Consider the following 13,804-nt stretch of genomic DNA (forward strand, 5'->3'; position numbering starts at 1 on the left):
AAAAAAAAAAATTAGACATGGTAGCACACATCTGTGGTCCCAGCTGCTTGTTAGGCCGAGGTAGGAGGATCAACTGAGCACGGGAGGTCAAGGCTGCAGTGAGCCGTGATCCTACCACTGCACTCCAGCCTGGGCAGCAGAGTGAGACCACGTCCCAACCTCATAATCTTGTGAGCTGTAAGGAAGGTAAGACATGTCAATTGCTTAGAACAATGCCTGGGAGAGGATGAGTGGCATTCAGCATCAGCTGAGTATTGTTATTTTAGCAGCAAGCACCTGGAATCTAAACCTGCCACCCCTTCCAGCCTCAGGGGCTCTTTGTGTGCAGGAGCAGGTCTGAAGAGCACCTGTGTCCCTCATCTTGCTCAGCACCACGAGGGGTGTTTGTTGACTGACTGACTGATGGACTGAGGGCAAGGCATCCTGGGTATCTGGTTCCCAGGGGAGACAGGCAAGCGCTCAAAGCAAGGCCAGGCAGGACCACAGGTTTATTGGGGGCTCCACGCACGCACGCTCACGGCATCACAGGACAATGGCACAGTTACTCAGGACACACGGTGGCCTCTGCCGGCAGCCAGGGCCCAGAGGCAGTGGGGTGCAGTCTCCTCCCTTGTGGCCCAGACCCAGCGGGGACCCTTCCTCATGGGTGGCTGAGGGAGGGGCTGCTGGGTTGGCCACGGGCCTGGAAAGGGGAAGTGAGCAGGCGAGTCCGGGAGGGGCTGGGGCCGGGTGGGGTCGGGGTGGGGCTCCCCCGCCTCACTCCAGAGACTGCAGCATCAGCAGCTGTTTCAGCACTTTCGTCTGGCTGGTCTCACGTATTTCACCGGCGAGGAACATCTCATCCACGACCGTGTAAACCTGTGTGGGGAAGACCCTGCAGTGAAAGAGGCCCCCGGGAATGCTGGCCCAGACCCTGGAAGCTGGGGCTCTGATGCCCTTCAGCAGAGGCTCCAGGAGGCTACTGCACCACGGGATGCCCTCTCTCCCCCTCCTCTGGCTCCTTCATCCTCCTCGTCACCAGGAGCCTACCTTGTAGAAGTTGAACACCAGGTCCAGTTCACAGACATTGTGGAAATATTCGTTTAAGACCTGGGAGAGGAAGGCAGAGATGGTAAGAGACAGGCAGGGAGAGAGCCCCAAACGCAAAGATGGGAACAAGGTTATCAGACAGAGACAGCGAAAAATAGAGACCAAGGGGGAGGCGGGGAAGAGAGACAGTGACAGTGAGAGAGGCGAGGAGACACCCAGAGAGAAAAGCAAAGAGATGGCAAAAGGTCACATGGGTGTCTCCCGCCTGTAATCCCAACACTCTGGGAGGCTGAAGTGGTGGATCACCTGAGGTCAGGAGTTCGAGACCAGCCTGGCCAACACGGTGAAATGTGTGTCTACTAAAAATACAAAAATTAGCCGGGTGTGGTGGCGTGTGCCTGTAATCCCAGCTACTCAGGAGGCTGAGGCAGGAGAATCATGTGAACCCTGGAAGTGGTAGTTGCAATGAACCCAGATTGCACCACCGCACTCTAGCCTGGGTGACAGTGAGACTCCATCCCAAAGAAAAAAAAAAGACAATCCCAGCCAATGCACACGGGAGGGTTCAGGAGGGACCCCGAGGGTTCCCAGTCCTCGGGGGCCACCCCAGGACTGCCCGCCCACCTCCCCCTCCCCCAGCCTGTACCTCCACGAAGTTGTGAATGGCCTCCAGGTAAGCCAGGTTGTTGTCGTTGACGTCCACACAGATGCAGAAGTACAGGCCAGCATAGCGGCGGTAAATGATCTTAAAATTCCGGAACTGCAGGACAGAGTTTCACCAACGGTGTATGTCAGGACCCCACGGGCCAGGCAGACTGGGGCCAAAACATTCAGTTCTTCACTCCACATGTGGTCCTGAGGCCCTGCTCTGTGCCTGGCCCTGTGCTGGGGTCACAGCAGTAGCCGAGACAGCACTAAATCTGCTCACAGTGCAGTGGGGGCTGGCATCCCCAGCGTGGACAAGACTGGTCTGTGAGAACCTAAAGGGGGCACCTAACCCCCTCTGAGCCTGGGGAGTCAGGGAGGGCTTCCTAGAGGAGGGGGTATCAAAGCTGAGACCTGGAGGAGAGGCAGGAATGTTCCGAGCAGATAGCAAAAGCCCAAGGCTGAGTCTGGCACGTTCAGCAGTGTCCATGCAGCCTCGCCACTTCCTCTGTGACTTCCTGCTACCTCTGAAGACAGTCACATTCTTTAGCCTGGAATTAACTCGATTATTTAACAAACACTTCCTGAGCAGCTACTCTATGCCAGGCCTGTGATAGGCAGTGTGGGGAGGAGGGTCAGCACTGTCACCAAGACGATCCTGGGTCCTGCCCTCATTGAAATGTGTTCTATACAGTTAGCACAGTAACACACCACACACACACACACACACACACACACACACACACACACACATGCATACTGGGTTACAAAGTACAGTATCTTTGGCCAAAACCTGAAAATCCCAGTTCAGTTCGTCAGGTTCATTTAAAAAATCCCAGCACTCCAGGAGGGGCAGGATCGATTGAGCCCAGGAGTTTCAGGCCAGCTTGGGCAACATGGTGAAACCCGTCTCTACAAAAATACAAAAATTAGCTGGACATGATGGCATGTACCTGTGGTCCCAGCGACTCGGGAGGCTGAGGTGGAAGGATGACCTGAGGCTGGGCGGTCAAGGCTGCAGTAAGCCAGGCCCGCATCACTGCACTCTAGCCTGGGCGGCAGAGACCTTGTGTTAAAAAACAGAAACCGGGCCGGGCGCGGTGGTTCACGCCTGTAATCCCAGCACTTTGGGAGGCCGAGGCGGGTGGATCACGAGGTCAAGAGATCGAGACCATCCTGGTCAACATGGTGAAACCCATCTCTACTAAAATTAGCTGGATATGGTGGCGCGTGCCTGTAATCCCAGCTACTCAGGAGGCTGAGGCAGGAGAATTGCCTGAACCCAGGAGGCGGAGGTTGCAGTGAGCTGAGATCGCACCATTGCACTCCATCCTGGGTAACAAGAGGGAAACTCCGTCTCAAAAAAAATAAATAATAAAAAAAAACTCTGCGCTCCACGTCTGGGCTGTGCATGTGGCGCCACCTGCTGGCAGCTATGAGTGTCGTCGTCAGTCCTCAGCTTTTGACGCATTTTTTCAGCTCAATCTCCTGTTCATTGCTATACTCCGAGCACGTTTTCAGGTTTTTGTTGTTGCTGTTGTTTTGAGATGGAGTCTCACTCCGTCGCCCTGACTGGAGTGCAGTGGCACAATCTCGACTCACGGCAACCTCCGCCTCCTGGGTTCAAGCAATTCTGCTGCCTCAGCCTCCTGGGTAGCTGGGACTACAGGTGTGAGCCACCATGCCCAGTCAATTTTTGTATTTTTAGTAGAGACGGGGTTTCACCATGTTGGCCAGGCTGATCTCGAACTTCTGACCTCAGATAATCCGCCGGCCTCGGCCTCCCAGAATGCTGGCATTACAGGCATGAGCCACCACACCTGGCCTGAGTAGGATTTCTAGTGTGACTATTCTAAGACCTACATAGAAAGCGTGGGTAACTGACCTGACACTGATCATCAGTGCTCTTTTCTTGCAATTCAGCCTTTCCTGCTCTCACTTTCCTCCGCCTCCAGCTACTGCTCCATCTTTCTAGCCTCTCCTTCCAGTTTTAAATGTTGAGGCTTCTCAGGATCTGCCCCAGACCATCATCTCTCCTCCAGCTACATTCTCTCAGAGTACATTCTCTCCTCCTGCAGGCTGGGGCAGGCGACCCCCCTAAACATCCCATGCCACTGCGGCAGCCCTGCCCCACCCCAGCCTGACCACAGCAGGTTGTCACCGTCTGGGGATGGGTCTGTCTTCCCACTGGACTCAACCTGTGAGGAAACCTGGAGCTGTCACACTCTCCCCAGTGCTGCCCTACACAGGGCTGGCACAGGATAATGGCCCCCAAAGACGTCTACATCCCAATCCCAGACTCTGTGAATACGGCAAAAGGGGACTCTGCAGCCCCTTAACTTGTGACGAAGTTAAGAAGCATGAGATGGGGCAAACATCCTGGATCATTCGGGTGGGACCAGGGTCATCGCAGGGCTCCTAAGAAGGGAGAGTGGAAGGCAGGACAGTGCAGGTCAGAGAGAGACTGGAAGAAGGCCAGGCGCAGGGGCTCACACCTGTTGTCCCAGCACTTGGAGGCCAAGGCAGAGGGATCCCTTGAGATCAATTCAAGAGCAGTCTAGGCAACATACCAAGACCCCGTCTGTATAAAACATACAAAAAATTAGCTGGGTGTGGTGGTGTGCACCTATAGTCCCAGCTACTTGGGAGGCTGAGGTGGGAGGATCACTTGAGACTGGGAGGCAGAGGCCGCAGTGATCTATGATTGCACAAATGCACTCCAGTCTGGGCCAGAGTGAGACCCTGTCTCAAATAATAAGAGGGACAGCCCGAATCTTTCAGCTGCCCACTCCTTCCTTTGATTTTCACTCACCAGTCCCCTCCAGGAAGCCCTCCAGACCCCCAGGGTGGGTCAGGTGCCCTCCCCCAACCAAGCTCCTCAATCCCAGCCCTGCCCACTCTGGGTATCACTGTCTAGGGACAGGCTTGTGTCCCTTCCTGGGCTGTGAGTCCCAAGAAGCCAGCACAAGGCTGCCTTGGTGATCACTGTGAACCCAGTACTAGGCTGATCACAGAGGGGCTCATAGCAACATTTAGTGAATAAATGCACAAATGAACAACTGAATGAATGGGCGGGCCTGGAAACAGCTTCTGTTTCTCATCATCATCAAACTGCATGTACCTCTCAGCCCAAGACCTGAGAGGCAGCCTCCCCTGTAACATCCTCACCTGCCCAGCTGACCTTTCGTGCTGCCCCCATATCATGGTGCCTCACTGACCCCTCCCAGGCCCCAGCCCTCAGCACAGAACCAGCCGCTACAGTGGCAGCGAGGCACCCACACAGCCAGCACACCCACCCCGTTCCTCTCCCCCACCCCACGTGCTGCTCTTGATGACACCACCAGTGACCTCCTCCTGGAGAGACAGCTCCAGCACTGTCCCCGCCTGGCTGCTGGGACACCTGACCTCTTGGTTCTCCTCTCCCACCTCCTCTCTCTGCCTGCAGACGTGGCCCTCTGCTCTTTCCTCTCCTTGGTCTGTCCTCACTTCCTGGCGAGTTCCTCGGCCTTGGTTTCCCTCCGTGCAGAAACACCATTTCCATATCCTACCCAGCTTTCCCCGAGAACCCTGACTCTGGACATCTCTGCTGGGATGTGGATGATACCCTGGGCCTGAGCCCTCCAACACCTCCCTCCCGATCTTCACCTCCGCCTGCTCTTCCTGTCTGGCCATCTCAGATAATGACAGCTGCATGCTACCCACGGGCTCAAGTGGGAAATCTAGCTGTTGCCCTGGCTCTGCCTTTTCTCATGTTCCCCGTCCAGTTACTGGCCCTCCAGCTGGGTCCACTTCCACAACTTTCCTGGCCACCCCATGGCTTCCATCTGGTCCACTCACCAGCATCTCCCACCGGGACCACTGCAGCCACCCCTCTCCCCAGCAGTCTCCTGCTCTGCTCTTGCCCTATAGGGTAGCCTCAAGTCGGTCCGTGGCCCTCCTCTGCTTGAAACCCTCTGTGGCTCAAGACCAGCCTGGACAACATAGCAAGACCCTGTCTCTACCAAAAATTTTAAAAATTAGCCGGGTGCGCTGGCTCACACCTATAACCCTAGTATTTTGGAAAGCCACAGTGGGCGGATGGCTTGAGATCGGCAGTTCGAGAGCAGACTGGGCAACGTGGCAAAACCCTGTCTCTACCAAAAATACAAAAATTAGCAGGGCATTGGTGGCACATGCCTGTGGTCCCAGCTACCTGGGAGGCTGAGGTGGGAGAATCGCTTGAACCTGGGAGGTGGAGGCTGCAGTGAGCCGAGATTGTGCCACTACCCTTCAGCCTGGGCAACAGAGCAAGACTCCTTCTCGGGAGAAAAAAAATTTTTTTAATTAGACAGGTGTGGTGGTGCATGCCTGTGGTCCCAGCCATTTGGAATTATGAGGTAGGAGGCTGGCTGGAGCTTGGGAGGCTGCACTGAGCTGTGATTACACCACTGCACTCCAGCCTGGGTGACACAGCAGGACCCTGTCTCTAAAACACACCAAAAACAAAGATAACCTTCCTAAGTCTCAGCTGACTCAGAGTGAGAGCCCGAGTCTTCCCTGCAGCCCTGCACCAAGAGATCACCCTGTTATCTCCCCTCTTCCATCTCCTCCACCTCTCACTGGCATTCCTGCTGTCCCTGGCCCGCCCTGAGGATGCTCTTGCCCCGGGGCCTTTGCACTTGCTCTTCCCTTGGCTGGAAATGTTCCTCTCCGACAATTTCCTCCCTCCCTCAACTCCTTCAGGTCTTGGCTCCAATGTCACCTTTTCAGCAAAACCATCCTGACCAAACCATTTAAACCTGTACCCTCGCCAGGCACAGTGGCTCATGCCTGTGATCCCAGCACTTTGGGAGGCCGAGGCAGGCAGATCACTAGAGCTCAAGAGCTCAAGATCAGCCAGGGCAACGTTCTATGGGAAATCTGAAAAGGCACCAGCAAAAAAAAAAACTTTTTAAATCTGAGGCAAAAAAATTGATAGTAATGCAGAACAAAAGGCAAAACATGGACGCTGATGAGCGCTGGGTGGTAATTTGAATCCCCACTTTTTTTCATTGTACTCATCTGTGTGTTTACGGGTTTTTCACAATGAAAAGTACAAACAAAAGGAAGGGAGGAAGCCAGCAAGCTCAAATCGGGTTGAGTGAATGCATATGGGAGGGAGAGAGGGTCTATGGGGTTCTTGCAACTAGAGGCTGGGCAGGGAGTGGGGAAGGAGGGCAGGAGGAAGCGAGGGACGTGCAGGAGGCATAGGGCGGGCGTCACCTCCACAAAGTTGGTGTGCTTGGCATCCCGCACGGTGACCACGGCGTGCACCTCCTCAATCAGCTTCTGTTTCTCATCATCATCAAACTGCATGTACCACTTGGCCAGCCGCGTCTTGCCTGCCCGGTTCTGGATGAGGATAAAGCGGATCTGGGGGCAGCAGGAGGAAGAGGAAGTGAGAGGGGCACAGAGGGCAGGCTGGGCGCTGCCCTGCGGCCCCACCCATCCACCCAGAGGGGAGCTCAGGCTCAGGGCCTCCCTGCTGACGGCCTTCCAGGGGTCTCAGGTGCTCCCCAGACCCAAGCCAGGCCAGCCTGGCCACACACTCCATCCCAGGTCCCTCCAGCACCCTGTGGAGTGACATCCCTTCCACAAGTCCCCAACCCTGGAGTTAGCTCCAGGGCCCCAAGTCCCAGCCTCCACCACTTCTTATCTGTCTCTTTTTTTTTTTTTTTTTTTTTGGAGAGATGGGGTCTTGCTATGTTGCTGGTCTCGAACTCCTGGACTCAAGGGATTCTCCCGCCTCAGCCTCCCAAAGTGCTGGGATTATAGGTGTGAGCCACTGCACCCAGCCTCGTCTGCCTCCCTAGGCCTCAATTTCCTCACCAGTAAAACAAGTTTCCCAAGAAAATTCATCTCACCCGGGTGGTTTTTTTTTTTTTTATTTTTATTTTATTATTTTAAATTTTTAGATGGAGTCTCATTCTGTCACCCAGGCTAGAGTGCTGTGGTGCGATCTCGGCTCACTGCAACCTCTGCCTCCTGGGTTCCAGTGATTCTCCTGCCTCAGCCTCCTGAGTAGCTGGGATTACAGGCACCTGCCACCATACCCAGCTAATTTTTGTAGTTTTAGTAGAGATGGGGTTTCACCATATTGGCCAGGCTGGTCTCAAACTTCTGACCTCAGGTGATCTGCTCACCTCCACCTCCCGAAGTGCTGGGATTATAGGCATGGGTCACCATGCCCAGCCTACCAGAGTCTTTTAAAGGTTAAAAAAGTTTATAAGCGGCCGGGCGTGGTGGCTCACCCCTGTAATCCCAGCACTTTGGGAGGCCGAGGCGGGTGGATCACGAGGTCAAGAGAGCCATACCATCCTGGTCAACATGGTGAAACCCTGTCTCTACTAAAAATACAAAAAATTAGCTGGGCATGGTGGCGCGTGCCTGTAATCCCAGCTACTCAGGAGGCTGAGGCAGAATTGCCTGAACCCAGGAGGCGGTGAGCCGAGATCGCACCATTGCACTCCAGCCTGGGTAACAAGAGCGAAACTCCGTCTCAAAAAAAAAAAAAAAAAGTTTATAAGCTTAGTTCAGTGGCCAGCAGGTAGCAAGTTTAGACTCCTCTGGTGTCATTCTCAGCTCTGCCACTTCTTTTTTTCTCTTTGCTTAGTAACTTTTTATAAAATTGAAATGTAATTCACAAACCGTAAAATCCATCCACTTAAAATGTAGACAATTAGACGGGTTTTGGTATACTCATTTAGCATATCCATAGTTGTATAAAAATCACCACTATCATTATTTTTGAGATGGTCTAGCCGTCGCCCAGGCTGGAGTACAGTGGCTCGATCCAGCTCACTGAAACCTTTACCTCCTGGGTTCAAGTAATTCTCGTGCGTCAGCCTCCCAAGTAGCTGAGACTACAGGTTCGCACCACTGCGTCCTGCTAATTTTTTGTGTTAGTAGAGATGGGGGTTTCACCATGTTGTCCAGGCTGGTCTCAAACTCCTGGCCTCAAGTGATCTACCTGTGTCTCAGCCTCCCAAAGCGCTGGGTCAGGCGTGAGCCACCACACCCCACCTAATGTCACCACTATCTAAGTGACTGTCTAATTCCAGAACATTTTCATCATCTCCCCCTGAAAACCTCCCCACCCATTAGCAGTTGCTCTCCGTTCCCCAGCCCCTGGCAGCCACGAGTCTCCTTTCTGTCTCTGTGTATGTGTCTGTTCTGGACCCTGCATGTGAGTGGAATCATGCACTCTGTGGCTTTCGTGTCTGGCTTCCTTCACTCGGCGGGACGTTTTCAGGCTCATCAGAGCTGCATTCCTTTCCGTGACTGAGCGATGCTGCTGGATGGGTAAGGCCACTTTGAACGTGTGGGTCGTTTCTGCTTTGCGGCTATTATGAATAATACCGCTATGAACATTCGTGTACGGGTTTTCGTGTGGATGTATCATTTCTCTTGGGTCTAAGAGTGGGATTGCCGGGTCATAGAGTAACACGATGTTTCCCTTCCTCAGAAATGCTGTTTTCCAAAGGGTCTGCCACTTTCCTGACTTAACTGTTTGGTTGCCTGAGTTTACGGTGAGGGGTAAAGAATATTCCTGGCCGGGCGCGGTGTTTCATGCCTATAATCCCAGCTCTTTGGGAGGCCAAGGCAGGTGGATCACTTGAGGTCAGGAGTTCAATACCAGCCTGGCCAACATGAAGAAACCCCATCTCTACTAAAAATACAAAAATTAGCCAGGTGTGATTGGGGGTTGGCTGTAATCCCAGCTACTTAGGAGGCTGAGGCAGGAGAATTGCTTCAATCCAGGAGGCAGAGGGTGTAGTAAGCTGAGATGGCACCACTGCACTCCAGCCTGGGTGAAAGAACTAGACTGTCTCAAAAAAAAAAAAAAAAAAGAATAGAGGTGTAGTACAGTGACTAGTACAAAGTGTTAGATAAGTACCAGCTCAGCTGGGCGCAGTGGCTCACACCTGTAACCAGCACTTTGGGAGGCTGAGGCGGGCGGATCACCTGAGGTCAGGAGTTTGAGACCAGCCTGGCCAATATGGTGAAACCCCATCTTTATCTTTATTTAAAATTAAACAAAAAAAATAAGTACCAGCTCTTGGGCCAGGTGTGGTGGCTCACACCGGTAATCCTAGCATTTTAGGAGGCTGAGGCAGGTGGATCCCTGAGATCAGGAGTTCGAGACCAGCCTGGCCAACAGGGCGAAACCCTGTCTCTACTAAAAATACAAAAAAAAAAAAAAAAAAAAAAAAAAAGAAAGAAAAAATTTGGCTGGGTGTGGTGGCACATGCCTGTAATCCCAGCTACTTGGGAGGCGAAGGCAGGAGAATCGCTTGAACCCAGGAGGCGGAGGTTACAGTGAGCCAAGATCGCGCCACTGTACTCCAGCATGGATGACAAAGCGAGGCTCCCTCTCAAAAAAAAAAAAAAAAGTACCAGCTCTTAGCAGCATCACGTTTCATTATGTGATTTTCAGAAAACCAGGGGCCAAGCTTACCCTGCTGGAAGCTCTGGGCCCACTTCTGTCTGAGACAGGCATGCTTACGCCCATTTTATAGATGAGGAAACTGAGATTCAGGGAAAGGAAGTCTCACAGCCAGAAAGCAGAGGTGGGAGTCCAAAGGCTTTGCTCTGAACCCCTGACCGAACTTGTGGGAGCCTCTTCTCTTAGGAAAGAGAATCCTCTTGTCCTGTCCTTTTGTGTGTGTGTTGGGGAGGGGGGGGTGGTCAGAGTCTCACTCTGTTACCTAGGCTGGAGTGCAGTGGCACGGTCTCAGCTCACTGCAGCCTCCACCACCCGGGTTCAAGCGATTCTTCTGCCTCAGCCTCCCAAGTAGCTGGGATTACAGACGTCCACCACCACGCCTGGCTAATTTTTGTATTTTTAGTAGAGATGGGGTTTCACCATGTTGGCCAGGCTGGTCTTGAACTCCTGACCTCCTGTGACCCACCTATCTTGGCCTCCCAAAGTGCTGGGATTACAGGCATGAGTCACCGCCCAAGGTTGAGAGTCTTCTCTTAGGAAAGAGAATTCACTCTTTTTCTCCACACACTCTATCCTCCCTCCCCCAACCAACCAAACTGGACAGGAACAGGATATTACACTCTTCTTCCAAGAACTCCTTCTGCTGAGCCAGAGAAAACCACTTCCTAGCAGTGCAAGGGTCCCGGGCAGGAAGGGACGTTTTAGGACCCACACAAGGTAGCTACAGCCTAGAAGCAGAGCCAGAGACATGAACACAGAAGAAGGGGAACTAGAGGCAAACCCACAGAGTTGACAAAACACTCTGCCTCTTACTCCCAAACTCCCTGGTATACTTCTTCCTGTTTTCTTCCCACCTGGAATCTCTCCTCCTCAAGGACTCTACCCTGAGAAGTCCCCTCTGTCCTGAATCCCTGCATCCTCGAGCCTCTGCTGTTCCCTCTAGATGCCCCCCAACCTTCCTTGTCTCCAATCCTCCTCCTCTGGAGTTGTTCCCTTTTGACCTCCACTTTCCCAGTCTCAGTTCCCCTCCTTGGGGCCTCAGTGGGCTTTTTAATTGGTGACATGCCTTGTTCCATTCCCAGGTCTCCTCCCTTCTTCAAAAGGTCATATTTTGCCTCCAAGGACCCTGTTCCTGGAGGAGACTCCGCTCCCGGCTCTGACACCCTTTCCAAACTTCCGGCCCAAACAACCCTTTTCTAGATCCAAAGCCCCAGCCTGGGTGTCAGGGACACTCCGAAATTCAATGTCCAGTCTTTGCCCCAACAAAGATCCCTCCCCAGATCTCACACTTCCAAGCCTATTCCCCACCCCTCAAGATCTCTCCTCTTGGAAAGACCTATTCAATTGCTATTCAACATCTATTCAGCTGCTCCCCATTCATTCCTAGTGTTCATCTTACCTCCAGGCCCTCACTTCTTGTACAGCGCTTTCCCTGACCCTTAAGTCTCACTCCCTACAGTTGCCTACTTCTGGCTTCCTGTGCCGGGTCTCTTCTCCTTGAGATGAACCCTCTCTCATAGGCAGTCTCCTGACCCTGGTTCAACATCCCCTCTCCACCTGCAATCGAATCCTTGTCTCTAGAGACTCCTCACACCAAGAAAACCTCCCTTCCCTGTTCCAAGGTCCCCGTTCTTGTCCAGCGCTCCCACCACACTCCCAGAGCGCCTTCCTTTTTGGGAAGCCTCCTCCCCACCTCCAATGCCTTCTCGCAACCCCCAAGACCGTGCCTTGCGAGTTTCCTCCCGTTTCAAAGCTCCCAACCATCTACGATGTCTCCCACCTGCACAGCCCTTTCCCTTTGGAACCGCACCCCCAATGCCCCTCCCCGCGAGACCCCTGGTGACCCCCACGCAGAGAATCCCCGCCCTGTGTCCTCCTTCCCGGCCCTGGATCGGCCCCAATCCCCAGAGCCCGCGTCCGGCCCAGACCATCCGCGGCAGAGGAGGGGCTTGTCAGCGCCCGATCGAGCCTCGGCTATTTACATGTGCATTTCCCTCCGCCAGTCCCCGGCGTAGAGCGCCCCCGTTACCATGGCTACCCCCGTCCGGACCCCAGCGGCCCCGTTCCCGCGGCGACTGGGCAGCTCCGGCTCAGGGTGCAGTTGGGGGGCCCTGAGCTAGAGCGGACTTCCGGCAGAAAAACCCGCCTGCCCTCTCGCGCACAGACCGCTGGGAATTGTAGTTTCACCAATGGGGCCAGCCTGGGTGAAGATGGGTGAAGAGGCAAGAGCCCGTCCTTTTCCTACCAAACGAGTAGGATCACAGGTGCATGCTGGGATTTGTGGACCAACATCTTTATATAGGACTACAATTCCCGAGATACTAAACAGCCAGCGGTGCAGGCGTTGCATTCGAGGAAATGTAGTTCTACTAGGCCCCACCCTCCACCCAGGGGAGAAGGGCATGCTGGGAATAGTAGTTTTAAAATTTTTAAAACTGTTCTGGGGAGCTAGAAAATCTTTCCATTCCTCATCCAGTGCTTTCTATAATTTTTAAAAAAATAAAAACAGGGATCTAGATATATTGCCTAGGTTAATCTCGAACTCCTGGCTTCAAGCCACACTCAGCCTCCCAAATCACGGGAATTACAAACATGAGCCACCACCACACCAGGTCAGTGCTTTGCTTAAAATATGTTGCGTGTGTCTCTCGGGAGACAACAGTTTAAGAGCATGAATTTGGACCGACCGGGCCCGGGGGCTCACGCCTGTAATCCCAGCACTTTGGGAGGCAGATCATGAGGTCAGGAGTTGCCTGGCCAGCATGGTGAAACCCCATCTCTACTTCGTCTCAAAAAATAATAATTATTATTATGTAAATTTCAGATATGGTGGCAGAATAACCAACACATAGTTATGAGATATTGCAGGGGCAAAAAGAAGCCAGAGATCATTTCTGTCTTGTGTGCTTTTCCGTCTCCAACAGGGCTGATACTAGGATGACATTAAGCAAAGTGTCCAGGTTGCAAAGTTTCTGAAAGGACCTCACTCTTCCATGCCAATTCCTCTCTTAAACAGGACTGAGAGTACATGCCTCATTCTATTTTGTGCCCTGAACACGTCACTTGCTTCCCCTTAGTCCCAGTCCTAATCTCCAGTGCTCAACTTAATACTGGGCACAAGTGTGGTGGCCAATAAGTATTTGTTGAATGGGCTGGGTGAGGTGGTTCATGCCTGTAGTCCCAGCACTTTGGGTGGCTGAGGTGGGTGGATCACGAGGTCAGGAGTTCAAGACCGACCTGGCCAATATGGTGAAACCCCTTCTCTGCTAAAATTACAAAAATTAGCTGGGCGTGGTGGTGCACACCTGTAATCCCAGTTACTTGGAAGGCTAAGGCAGGAGAATCTCTTGAACCCGGGAGCAGAGGTTGCAGTGAGCCGAGATCGTGCCACTATACTCCAGCCTGGGCAAAAGAGCAAGACTCCATCTCAAAAAAAAAAAAGAAAGAAAAAGAAAAAACATTTGTTGAATGAAGGAATGCATTTTCAGCAAGAGAGTAGGCACTGCCCCCACCCTCACAGCATTCACATTCTAGAAGGAAAAATGGACTTAAATGACATAACATAAATAAATTTAAGGACTGGTGTAGTGGCTCACAGCTGTAATCCCAGCACTTTGGGAAGCCAAGGTGGGTGGACCACCTGAGGTTGAGAGTTCAAGAGCAGTC

At 52.9% G+C, this 13,804-nt stretch overlaps 1 protein-coding gene across 4 annotated transcripts; it reads right to left on the reverse strand.

The window, feature by feature from the left end:
* Positions 1 to 469: 469 nt before the first annotated feature.
* Positions 470 to 12,251, reverse strand: AP2S1 (adaptor related protein complex 2 subunit sigma 1). 4 transcript variants are annotated; one of them, XM_078360211.1, is made up of 6 exons: positions 12,121 to 12,251; positions 10,757 to 10,866; positions 6,916 to 7,065; positions 1,676 to 1,789; positions 1,030 to 1,089; positions 470 to 858 (listed from the first exon to the last, which is right to left on the reverse strand). In XM_078360211.1, the coding sequence occupies exons 3-6, from the start codon at positions 7,006 to 7,008 to the stop codon at positions 757 to 759; spliced, it is 369 nt and encodes a 122-aa protein (XP_078216337.1). In that variant the 5' UTR covers positions 7,009 to 7,065; positions 10,757 to 10,866; positions 12,121 to 12,251; the 3' UTR covers positions 470 to 756. The 4 variants fall into 4 exon arrangements, with proteins under 4 accessions (XP_078216337.1, XP_035140566.1, XP_078216336.1 ...); XM_035284675.2 differs by lacking the exon at positions 10,757 to 10,866 and having other exon boundaries at positions 12,168 to 12,251; XM_078360210.1 differs by lacking the exon at positions 10,757 to 10,866.
* Between the last annotated feature and the right edge of the window lie 1,553 nt (positions 12,252 to 13,804).

The sequence above is a fragment of the Callithrix jacchus genome, chromosome 22 (assembly GCF_049354715.1).
Source record: "Callithrix jacchus isolate 240 chromosome 22, calJac240_pri, whole genome shotgun sequence".
NCBI lineage: Eukaryota > Metazoa > Chordata > Mammalia > Primates > Cebidae > Callithrix > Callithrix jacchus.